This window comes from Mus caroli, unplaced genomic scaffold, assembly GCF_978045245.1.
Source record: "Mus caroli unplaced genomic scaffold, Mus_caroli_1 scaffold_2, whole genome shotgun sequence".
Taxonomy (NCBI): domain Eukaryota; kingdom Metazoa; phylum Chordata; class Mammalia; order Rodentia; family Muridae; genus Mus; species Mus caroli.
Genome location: NW_028227257.1, coordinates 94,908,426 through 94,921,651, shown reverse-complemented (window position 1 = coordinate 94,921,651; position 13,226 = coordinate 94,908,426). Strand labels below are relative to the sequence as shown.

The 13,226-nt window shown below is 36.5% G+C and overlaps 1 protein-coding gene across 1 annotated transcript in view; it reads right to left on the bottom strand.

The window, feature by feature from the left end:
- The window catches only part of LOC110289969 (fatty acid desaturase 2-like protein FADS2B), a 45,122-nt gene that overhangs the window by 16,804 nt on the left and 15,092 nt on the right, over positions 1 to 13,226 (bottom strand). The window contains exons 3-5 of the mRNA XM_021156410.2: positions 10,509 to 10,706; positions 8,683 to 8,784; positions 2,648 to 2,773 (exon numbers count right to left, since the gene is read on the bottom strand). Coding sequence (XP_021012069.1) covers positions 2,648 to 2,773; positions 8,683 to 8,784; positions 10,509 to 10,706 — 426 coding nt within the window. The remainder of the gene's footprint in view (positions 1 to 2,647; positions 2,774 to 8,682; positions 8,785 to 10,508; positions 10,707 to 13,226) is intronic.

Below are 13,226 nucleotides of genomic sequence, written 5' to 3'. Positions count from 1 at the left end.
AGCCTTTAAGCTCTTCTTAAGACTGTAGTGCTTAGAGCCTGGATTGAACATCATGCACTATCTCTCCCCCTTCATCCAATGGATGCTTATTAAATGTTTTTTTTTTTTTGATAAAAAGGACATACATGATCCAGCCTGTCTATCTATCTTTTATCCTTTATATTCTCATCATAGATTTCAATTTCATCTTAGTATTTCTAAGTCATCATGATAGTATATATAATATTTTTACAAACATCTTATATAATTACTCATGATGTATAACTATAAGATTCCATTCATAAACTAGAATTTGGTTCACTTGTTGGGTTTTTCCTTGGTCAATTTGACCTGTGCTCAGGACACAATGGTAGCAATTACTTTGTCAGGAGACACAGCACTGACGTTTGTATATCTCTAGTATGTAGCTGACATTCATTGAAAGCTTACATGAGAGCATGACAATTCACACACACTCGGTTCACCCTCTGACTCAACTACAACACTAGAGAATGTCTTCTACTCATTTTATTCAGTTGTTCCTCCCTCTCTTATATACAGGTATCTTCATTTATCTCGATCATGCAGTTATCTTCTCATTTTGTTACCATAAAAATGAAAAAGTATGAGGAAATATCTATAAATGCTCTCAAGTCTCCAAAAAACTAACTAGTGAGAAATGAGAAAAAGGGATAATGTGGAACATACTTGAGACTTGGTAAACGTAGATAGACTGGCTGAACAATACAGTGAAGAAGGACAGTAAGTCTCTCTGGACATAGACAGAAGATATTGAAGATTCATTCAATGTGGGTTAAGAACATTGTTTGAAAGAAGGGTTAGGAAGAGTTTCAGGAAAGATATATGAAAGGAAAAGCTCATAACTCAGAAGAAATACCACTGCTGTGCAGCTACACCACTGAGTTTCAGAGATGGAATAACTGTAAGTCATGCTTTGAACTATAGTGTCTATGAATGGCACAGGTAGCTTTTAGAATTTATAGAGGTGGCTTCTGTATTTGTGAAGTGTCAGCATGTACACTAAGCACAGCTGTCTAGAAGGTGCCTTAGATGGTGCTCCATGGACAAACTTCCTATGCTCAAGAGAGGATATCACAGACACCAATGTAACACTACTCTAGTGATGAGCACACAAGTCCACAAGCATCAAGGGAATCAAAGTTTTTGTAGAGCTATTGTCAAAAGCAATCAATTTGTGATAATAGGTAACATCATTTTTTTTGAATTTATATTAATTTTTTTAATTAACTTTGTAAATCCTTTTTTTAAATTAATTAGTTATTTTCTTCATTTACATTTCCAATGCTACCCCATAAGTTCCCCAAACCCTCCCCCCTCACTACCCCCCCCCCCCCCACACTACCACTTCTTGGCCCTTGCGTTCCCCTGTACTAGGGCATATAAAGTTTGCAAGACCAATGGGCCTCTCTTTCCACTGATGGCCAACTAGGTCATCTTCTGATACATATGCAGCTAGAGACACGAGCTCTGGGGGGGTACTGGTTAGTTCATATTGTTGTTCCACCTATAGGGTTGCAGATCCCTTTAGCTCCTTGGGTACTTTCTCTAGCTCCTTCATTGGGGACCCTGTGATCCATCCAATAGCTGACTGTGAGCATCCACTTCTGTGTTTGCTAGGTCCCGGCATAGCCTCACAAGAGACAGCTATATCATCTTTAACACATATATTAGCAAGAACCTTCGTTTTCTACTTTACTTGGGGCAGAAATAAATCCGTAAAAGCTAAGAAAAGAAAAATTTCTAAAAGTTACACAGTCTTTGGGTTCTGTGTAAGACAGGCATAGACAACAAACAACAAGGATGGAATCACATTTTCTAATACCCCAAAGTTCTAGAAAATAGAGACAGAGACCTGTGTTGAAAGTATGTGATTTTCAGGAGCTACCATTCTCCTAGAGGAGGGATAAAGCTTTGCTTTAATCAGTATGCCTCTTTTGTTTAAGAAACACTCTATTTTGTATAAAAATTTAGTAATTTAAATAGTCTCAAGTAATTTAAATAGACTCAAATTGAGATTTTAAAGAAAAATCCATGACTGAAAAATTCAGCATAACACTTAAACAGTCTAGGTTTTGAGTGTCCAAATTGTGCGTGAGATTACAGGCATCATTGGGCAATGTGGTTCATATAAAGCAAACACACCAAAATGAACATGAACTAAAATAATATCGCTTCTTTGAACTAGACTAGAGTGAGTTCAGTTAACCAGCGTTGAGATGTTTGCAGCCTAGTCTTAACCAAATGCAATGAAATATTTTCTCTCAGTGAGCATCTCTCCATCTTGCTTTGAAAACTAATGTTGGTCTTCGTCGCCTGATTCTACTGCTTGAGAATTGTTTATGTTGCCTCATAGATAGTGATAAGCACTAGAAGTGAACCTATCATTGGGGTTGCTCAAGCAGGGTGACACAGGTTATTGTGTCTTCTGCTCTGGGAGCCTGCACTAAGTGACCTTTATGGTCAGAGAGTCATCACTCGTAAAATGCTTTTATCCTTAAAATGTCAGATCTATATATGGACATTAAAAGGGAGAGAAGAGCTTTGAGAACCTTTGTGATTATCTTTCTGTGATAAGGGGCCACTTCCAGGGATATTTTCTTAATGTTGATGGTAGTGTTAAATGCACCTTTATAGGCTGAGTATCTCCAAGCAGAAAAAGTGGGCCCACATCAATGTCTGGATCCTTGGGGTAGATATTTGGTTTAACATGATGTTGGAAGTGTCGATAATTCCACCAATCAGCTGACAGGCCCTGAGGAGAAGACAGAACTCATTAACAAACAGAAAAATTTCCCCCAAGTCACCCTCATTGTTGGAGTGTTCTGTATCTTCAACGTGAAAATAAGAGATTTGGCTTCTCTAGTTGCTGCTGCTGTTGCTGCTGCTGCTGCTGGGCCACAGGATGACTTATTAGAAAAAGGCAATTAGTTTAGGAAGAAGGACTTTTCTAATTCAAGAACACACTGCAAGCTAAAAAGAACAGGTGAGAATGGAAACAATCTCCTCATCTGGAATGGTTTTCTAGCCTTCTTGTATAAGAGCATAATCTAAGAAATGATTCTGAAGGTAGATGGAACAGTGATTTGATTCTTATTCCTATTTGACACATAAACGAATCTCACAGCCAAGATTTTAATTATTTCTGGGAGAAAAGTGGCCCTATATATGAGACTTCAATGAATATTTCAAAGAATCATGATTTTCAAGTGTTCTTCCTGGAGAAATATACTCAGATCATTGTAAGTCCCAGCTCAATGCTCTCCTATAAAAATAAATGAGAATAAAAACATTTTTGCGGGTGCCAAGCTAGAATCATCTTTGATTAAGCTGTTAGTGATGTTTTCTCTCTTACTCTAAGTTTGAGAGTTTTAATAAAGCAAAAGATTATGAGGTCTCTCAATCTGCTTTCATATACTGGCTTTTAAATGCCAATGTGTAGGTTTTACAATCCACTCATCCTTGTTGAAGCTCAATTCCAACTGAGCGTGGTGACACTTAGTTCAATGGATAGCTCAAGGAGATATAATATTGACTCTTTGAGAAACCCAATTTCTTCTCATTTGTGTCAATTGATTATAGAAAAATAAATAGCAATAATATTTTATTGCATATTTACCATGTCTTAATAATTAATGTATACATATTTTACATCAGCTCTGTCCAATATGAGCTACTAACTGTATATGGTTAGACAAATTATGTCTCAAGATTCAATTTGAAGAATCAATGTAAAAATTAAAGACAAAATATTTCACTAACTTTTATGTTAGTCACAGATTTGAGCCATAATATTTTATCATATTATAGCTATAAATAGGCAGTTTAAGTATGACTATATAAAATTTAAGGTGAATGATATCATTTAAATTTTGTTTATTTTGGAAATTTTATACCTCAACATCGTATCTATCTACACCATACTAAACCCCCAACTACTCTTGTGTCCCCTACTCTCCCAAATTCATGAAAATTATTATTGTTACATATATACACATGTATATATGTGCACACCTATACACTTAATACTCATATGCATACTTATATAGCCTACAGAGTCCATTTAGGGTTATTCATATGTACCTGTGTTGAGTGCTGATTACTTGTGTCTGAATAATCTATGAGGGAGCTTGTCCCTGGAGGAAACTGATTCTCTCTCTCTCGATCACATATAGCTCTTTATCTAGGGGTAGAACCTTGCAGAATTTCCCATGTCCATATTGTCCTATCCACTGGTGTTATCATTATGCTGGTATCGTTTAGATAACCTTATTGTTGAGAGTCTGTGAATTCATTTTTCTTGTTATGCCTAAAGGACACCATCGAGAAGCAGGCTCCTTGGCCTTGTGATGTCATCTTCATGTAGCTTATATATTATTTCTGCCAAACATGATGAGAATGATTTGAGAAAGTTGTAAGCATTAGCCCCACTTTCCCATAATCTTTCTGGAAGCTCTAATATGAGACATAATGATTATCTACCACTCACAGACATAAAGAGTGGGACATTGTATTCCATTTCCCTCCAACACTCTCTAACACTTTTCCAGTGGAAGATCGAGCTCCGGTTTGTATCTGTTTCCTGACTGCCTCAGGAGTCACTTTCCAGATATCTCCCTCTAGGATTGCTTATGTCAGAGTTGTGTTCCATTACAGTCTTTCCTACTCCTGTCAAGTTATACTTTTCAGGTTTCACATCCACTCTCTTATTCACTCATTTCCTATTTATTTTGAAGCATATCAGATTCTGATCTAGGTAGGTACCTGTGATGCTAAGTAAGACGTGATGTGAGAAGGTTCCCACGCTAGCCATATACAATCTGATGGGAACAGTTGACAGCCAAACTCAACATGATAAGAAGTGGTTCTCTTTTAAAATGATCTCTTCCCACAGCTGATATTTTGGCCTCTTCTATCAGCTGACTGTACACTTTTAGGCAATGACTACCTGTGGTAACTGGTAACATGGGAGACAGGTTTTAATGCACAGTAAATCAGAGAACAGATCTTAATACCACAAAGCCCTAGAGGTTAGAATGGTGGCTAACATAATGATGGGTGTGATCTAAACAACCAGTTCTACCTGAACCCCTGTGTCTAGAAAACACTCTTACTGGAGATGAAGGAGATTTTTTCATGAGCAGGGGAGGAATTTTACTACCATATGTGGCTATCCTGGGACAGTTCTACACAGATCGTCCTTAGGCCAGTCCTTATTCCTAAGTTATGCCCTTCATTCAGTGCAGGAAAAAAAACCTAGTCTTTGGATTGAAGTCAATTGGAACTTAAATTCTTGCTTGACCATCTACTAGGTGTATGAATTTGGAAATTTCCTCAACCAGGAAATGGATGTAGTTCTGCAAGATTACAGGAAGTAACTTCCTGACATCTCCTCTTCCCTCCCACCAGATTATTTTAGGATATAGTCATGGGCTGTAGTCAGGCCAGGTTGTAATCCCAATTTTCCTGCTCCATTATCTCTATCATCATACTGTATTCTTACTATTTGGAAATGTTCATATAGGAAGATCTTAGAAAAAGTTACATGTCTATATCAAATGTTAGGGCCAGTAGTATTTTTAATTTAATTTTAAAAACCTCTTTGGAATACTTGTACATATAAAATGAGATATGAACATGAGAGTTAAGTATAAACATAAAATTCATTTGTCTCATATACACCTGATCCTGGGGATATATTTAATTAGCATTTAAAATAATTTTGAGAGAATTGAAAGGAAGTTTCATGGTATGAAAATTTCTATTCCTGGAACCATCTTGGTGTTAAAAATATTTAGATTTTGAAATACCTCATATTTGGTATTTGATCTTTTAATTAAGAATACTCAATCTGTAATACATGAGAATTCAAAATATATAGAGATTTCATTGTTCATTTTTAGACAGGGTATTTGAATGTCTGTATACTGTGTATGTTAGAACACATATATGAACAAACACATACATATGTGCATACACATAGGCACACATGTATACACACATGCACTTGCACACAGACACACACACAGACACACACACACACACACACACACACACTGAATAATAACTTCAGTGCTATCCATGATTTTCTTAGTTGTAAGGGAAACTGAGGTTAAGCCTAGTTTTGAAATTTAGAATTGTAATGATTGTAAGAGCAGGGGATGTTGCTGCTTATAATTTTTGTTGCCATCTCCTTTCCGCCTACTTTACCACCCCACAAGTAATTTTCTCTTCTGTACATGTTGAAGCCTACATTTACCTTGTTCATGAATCACTCACTGGCTTTGCTAGCAAAAAGGCAAAGCATTCTGGCTCTGCTTTTAGAACTATTTCCCATTTTCTCATTCAAGTTAGGAGTCACCAAAGATATACATTTCAAATCATAAAACTATCTTTTAGAGATGTAGTATAGAAAGACTTATGTGTAAAATTGGGTTAGTGGGAAAACATTGACTTTAAAAGCAACAAGCAAGGGTGGAACTCTCTGGAATTAATTGGGACCAAACCTTGGTAATTGGTGCCAATTACCTTGAGGAAAAATTTCTTAATTATTCTGTCTTCTGAGCACAGGGGAGGAAACACGTACACTTCACTACCCAAAGCTCGTAATGATAGGGAAAATGCCTTTATTTTTATTTTGTGATATTTCAAAGTGAATTCAGAAAACTCATCTCCTTAGCAATGGTGGCTACAAGCAAGGAAGAAAATATATCTAGAAATTATCTGATTAAATAAATAGTTTCATACAATGTGACAATTACTTCTTTGTTTTGATGGGCAGACATATTTCTAATAGTAACTCAAAGTTGAATTCCATTGCTTAGCCTAGTTATGGCTCCATATAGTGAATGATAGTGGCTAAGAGCACGTGGTTTCTGTAAACTAATCATAGTCTGACTTATAATCTAGGTATTATTACTATCATGATCAAACATTTTTCTTATTTAGTTTGGATCCTTATTTTGGTTGTGAAAATATTGTTCCTAATATTAGCAGCAGCTGACATGACTGTTTCTGGGCATTGTGTTACACATGACACACAAGTATCACATATAGCTGATAAAAATCCCACAGGTTAAAGCTTTTATCTATCCTTCTTCATTTTTTGTTCAGTGAAGAAATTAAGTTCAAACACATTAAATAACTTGTTCAAAGTGACCCAGTTCACAGGAGTCTGAGTTTCAGTGCAAGAAGGTTTGTTGTTGGAATAGTAGTTCTCAGTACTGGCTCTAGGTTAGAATCATCTGAGATGAGCTTCACCCTTACTAACACCCAACCCCCACTGAAAATAAAATAAAATAAATCATGTTTAATAGTCTAGGCATGCCTACATTTACCAAGATTCTCAGTGTCCTTCAAATGATAATTCAAATTGAGAACCCCACTCTGGCCTACACTATTCACTACTGTGGTGTTAGTTTCTCTAATTAATCATTTCCTAGACATTGCTTAAATAGTCAACCCCTTTGAAGACTCATTTTATCTGAAAAACAGGTATAAGGTAATATTCATCTCGTGAGTCTTACAGAAGTCTTACAAGCATTTCTAGGGAGATTGCTCTGCACTTGGCATCTGGCAAATTTTACCATCAAATTCCTGCCCACCATCCATTATCACTTGCTGCCCATGGCTGCTGCTCATTGCTCTCCAATGTTTTGGCTCCAGTACTCCTTTACTCCACTAATTAGTTGCCTATTTTTAGTCTGGGAAACCAAGTAGCCATCTTTAAGAAGTAATATAAAGAGACAGTATGTTATGAAAGAAAAAGCAATATGAGTGGGTTCTAGCTTTTCCTAGGAGGCTCTAGCTTGAGTGGGAGAATTTGTTTGAGATTTCTTGACTGGAGGACATTTTCTCACCTTCTGAGCCAGAGTACATGGTAAGAAAGATGTACATAGTTAAAGAAAAACAGAGATGTAGCTTATCTCCTAATGTTACAGGATGCTAAAGGTCAGAGACAGACATGATGATCTTGGGATGACATACTGAGCACTGTCAGGGACCAAATCCCTTAACGCTGCCATCCTACCACATTGTTCCTTTGTTCCTTCACTCATTCATGCACAGAAGCTTAGTGAAGAACCGTGTCTAGGAACTCACTTGATGCTACATAAGATAACACATACCCTTTTCAGAAAATAATGTCAGTTTTTGTTATTAGTTCTTGCTTTTTGCAGAAGTCTGAGTTTCGTAATCCACCTTTTAAATGGAATCACCTAACCTTTTTCAACTATTCTTTTATCTTATTTGCTATTTGTCTTCTGACATTTTCAGTCTCAACCTTTCATGATTAACTAGGTCTGCTGAGTTCTCCAAGAAAAAATTTCACATCCATTCTAAGAAGATTCCTGTTCATGATTTTATAGTGCATAGCTAGATATGAAGAATTTGTATACATTCCCTAGAGCAATGCGAATTGAGCCAAATAGTTGATCAGAGTAATAACAATAACAGTAAAAACACTAAACATTTTCCTCTTAAACTTTAACAATTTGATTTTGCTATGTGTTTTATGGTGTTATATTAAATATTATACGTATATAACTTATCTTATAAATACATGTTATAACAAGTTTTGCTGCTTCGAGTACATAAGCAAGACAAAGCAACCTCTGTGTTAGGGAGTTGCAATCAATCTTCATCACACTTCCCCACATCCTTTACCTTGAGATGACACATTACAAATTTGTGCATTAGATGGTTCCACTTGGACTTCTTAAACATGGAAAGGTGTCCTATGTCATGTTGTAAAAATGAACTTTGAGCCTAAGAAAGAAAAGGCGGTTAGAGAAGTTACAAAGAAGGACTATCAAGCCCACAAGTAGATTGCAAGCCTAGCAGAATATTGGGAGACCTTCTTTGAGCTCACTCAAGTTTATTTTCAATCTCCTTCATATATCACTATCTCTATAACCTCTATCTATATATTTGCAACTGGTTCTTCCTGCCTCAAGCTCTTTCATTGTCACTCTTTGACATCTTCTGTGTTGGAGTAGAAAGACCATGAATAGGCATTAGTGTCTAATAAGTTTGGGATCTTCAATACTTATCAGAGCTGATAACTCTGGTCAAGTTATACAGCAGTTTTGATCCTCAGCAATCTGTTTGATCCCCCCTGGGTATAATGTCAAACTCATAAGACTGTCATCTAATTTACTTACTGTAAAGTGTCAAGTTAATGCTAAGTATGAAATGAATATTTGTTTCCAAAAATTACTTCCTAAAGAGTAAAGAAGTTTGACTTTTCAAGAAATATATTGATGTAAAAATTCTGGGATTTGGAAACATTACTCTTTCATCTTTAGAAACGCTTCCTGAGTTGTTCCACTGAGAATGAACTTTCCTTCTGGTTTCAGGAGCCTGTGTGTCCTTTGTTGGCAGTGCTTCCCCCCTTTTACTATTCAGTGTGTTCAGTTGGGCGGTTCTCTCAGTCCTGGAGGACACCTTCATTAAGAACAAGGAACGTGGAATTTCCTTTTATATCTGTACAAATCCTGGGCTCATATGAGGGCACAAGTATTTGGACATGCATATATAACTTAACAAAGATTCATCAAATGCTCCGATAAGTGCCAGTTGCTGATGTTATTTATGTTGAAACGCCTGTGTTATTTTATTCTTATATATTATGATGTAATTTTCCCTTGAAGAATTCATGGGTTGATGTATTTATAAATGTTAGTGGATTGATTAGTGAAAGATAGAGGTTGATGTGATATGGCTGAGGATAGAATTTTAGTTATTAAAGTCAGGATAAAATAGGGGGAATAATATCAATTGCCATTTATTTAACCATTACCATATGCTAGATGCTGTGCTAGCTTGTTTAAAAATTAACTTGCTTAGTTTTCTTCATAATAATTCCATTTTCACTGTTGTCGTCAACTAATAGATGAGAGAACTGGAGTCCAACACTTTGGAAAGCTATTAAAGCTTATGAGTAATATGAGTAATATGTCAAGATGTGTACCAGCACAACTAAGTAGGATAGAGAACATTACAGTAGAGAGGACAGAAAGGATGTAGGAAATGGAGCATGAAGAAGAGAGATGTGAACTGTTGTCCTCTGGATATGAAATACATGTTACACACATGAACACACAGCAGCTATGGTTACAACCAGAACACGATCAAGCCAGTTAAAAATTACAGCACCATTCTAGCTGAGAGGTTACTTGGCTTCTGGGAAAGGGAGAATAAATTTAATTTGTAGGTGTGGCCACTGGTCGTTTTCAAGTCTTCCAATGGCTGATTCCAAACCCCTGTGCATATGGGCAGCTCTAATTGGACATCATGTGTTAAAATTACCATTTAAAAGGGAGGACATGAAGTTGGCAGGAAGATGAGTCATATCCTGAGTGGACAATGACGGGTGAATGTGATCAAGACATGTTGAATGCATATGTGAAGTTTTCAAGTGAAAAACAAAAGGATCACAACCCTCAAGCTTCTCTCAGAGGCCACTCTTGTAGCTCAGGGCAACTGCTTACCTGAGACACTGTAAGAAGAAAGGAAATAAGTATTGTAACAATCCAGCCGCTGCCAAAATGACGTAGTATTAGCCATGCTGAGACTTCCAAGATCAAGATCTGGGCAAGGTGGAGAAAGAAGAACCACAGATTGGCACTGAACATGTTCATGGCCTCTAACGTCTTGCGCAATTCACGGAAATCTTCCACCAACTGTGGCTGTGAAGTGAATATTCAAGGTTGGAATTAGTTCATTCAGGGGACTGGGAAGATAAATGAATGCAAGTAGCCACTTATTAAGTTATTAATAAATTATTTTTCAATATGAGTGTATTTGATTAAAATTGAAAACCAATGTCCATGAAGCCTAAATGAGATGTTGAAAAGGTAGGGATAACATGTTTTATGGGTAGGAAAGAATGAGTTGCAATGAGAAAATCTCTCCTCAGCTCCTAAGAAGGGCAGGTAAAAGCAATTGTTTCACGAGCTGGGGGATGATTGCAATGTGGGGGCAGCTGTGATATATGAAAGTCCAACAGTTGCTTTTGAAACCATCACTATTATTCAATTGACAACTGAGTTGAACTCTGTTTCCATTTGGGAGGACACACTGTTTGTGGGAATATGTATTGCCACAGTTGCTAGTACAGTGTGCAAGTGATTTTCCAGTCATCAGTGATTTACTGCATACAAGTGAATCATTACAGATTGAAGTAGGCCAGAACAGTGTGTTCTGGGTAGATTAGCTTGTGGGATAAACTTTCACAGACCTTCTTAGTGGATTCCCCCCAGAACAAGATGATCAGCCTCAGTCTGTTTGCTGGTTAGCATGGTCTCAGTACATGGATATTATACATTTGTGCATGAGTAAAATACGAGCATTAGTTTGCAAACTTGCCATATTGTTCTGGAGGTTGAGCAGAAACATTCTTGGGTTAATGAGGACAGTAGTTGAAAATCACAACAGTTCAAAATGTGAGTGGGGCAGGAGAAAAGTAGCAGGGTTTTAGAGATGTATAAATGGAATGTGGAAATAGAAATGAGAGATCTGTAAAGGAAATTCCAGATACCAGGAGTCTCATTTTAAAATTCCTATGTGTATCTTTAAAATGTATTTATTATTACAGTACATTTGAAGGTTGGCACATATGTCCTATGCTTGAGGAAGGCAGAGGACAGCCATTGCAGAACAGTTTTATTTTCTTGCACATTTATGCTGGTTCTGAGGCTCAAACTCATGATGTTATGCTTGCTCAGCAAACTCCCTTACCTGCTGACCCATCTTGAAGGCCACCAAAGACATTTCAACAACCATATTATCTACTTATGTATGAGTAACTGGTGCCTAAAACCATAGATTTATTATTGGATGGCCAAGAGGAATAGAAATAAACTTATTTACATTTACATTTATTTATGGAAAATTCAATGAAATTCACTTTGAAGCAAAGAGTTAAAATTAAAACAAAGGATATTTGTCTAATATTTCATTTGAATCATATCTTTATTCTCATGGATAACTTTCCAATCAATAGATTTATACTTCTAATAAGTGAAGGGTTTAGGATGTGGAATTTTGCAAGCAACATCTTACTCCTAATTCTTCTCAGGGTGGTTCAAGGTTGGCTTTAGTTCTCTTTCATGCTCCAGTGTTTAGGCCTGCATGGTTATCTCCTACTAAAATTTAGAGATCAATACATTCATTCATATAGAACGTGCTGTCATGTCAAGACACTTCATATTCAAAATTCTTTCTCTTATATACAGAGGAAGAGGAAGATATGAAAAGTGGGGAAGAAGGAAGTTGGAAGAAGATGGAAGAAGTTTTTGAAGGATTCTGAAATGTGTGAATGACTACACAGTTGACTCTTTTATCTACAGAGAAAATACTCAGATATTATCAATGTATATCTGAGATAAAAGATAGTCCCATCTCATAATCAAGAGGATTTCTAGGGTAAATGGGTAGGTGATCACACAGTTTGAATAAACCAAATAAAGAGATGATTCTTTACATACTGCTCTGAATAATTGAACACATATGCATTTGTATTTTCTAGAAATTTTAGGGAATTTTTTGGACTTTGATTCATGATAGATCATTGAAATAATATAAAGTGAATCTTGGGAAAAAGGAAGCTACTGTGTGCTGTTTTCAGCAACATACAGTATGTATCCATTTCACTGGTGAGTGCTTTTCATCTAGGCATGAAAAGCCTCTTCTTGGGGGCGATGGGTAGATGAATAAGAAGTATCACAGAACCTAGGTTCTGGGTTACACAATCACCAAGCTGTGAAATTCCTGAAGTAGCATATTTGTTTAAATAGATTTCCTAATTGCTAATGGCTATCACATTATTTTATGTGTGTGGGTGTACCTGTGATTAATGGAACTTTTAAAGGACCCACTATCAGCCCCAAATGCTCACAAGCCCATATCCAACTCCCATCAAACTTTGAATTCTGGTGGCTATCGACAGTTTTGATTAGCCTGTGATATTAATTTGTCTCTAGGATTTCTCCCAGCCTTTTCATTTTTACTACAATTAGAGTAGAAGATCACTGAAATTCAGAAGAGCAACTACCTCAAAATGATTAGCAAGCCAGCGACAGATGCTGGACTTAAGTCCACACCTCCTGTCACCCAGTTTTACCAGCCTTTTATAGTAGTAACCCCAATAGTTATACAGATATCAACTCACAGTCAACTTTAACTCTCATAGAAGAACAATAGTTTAG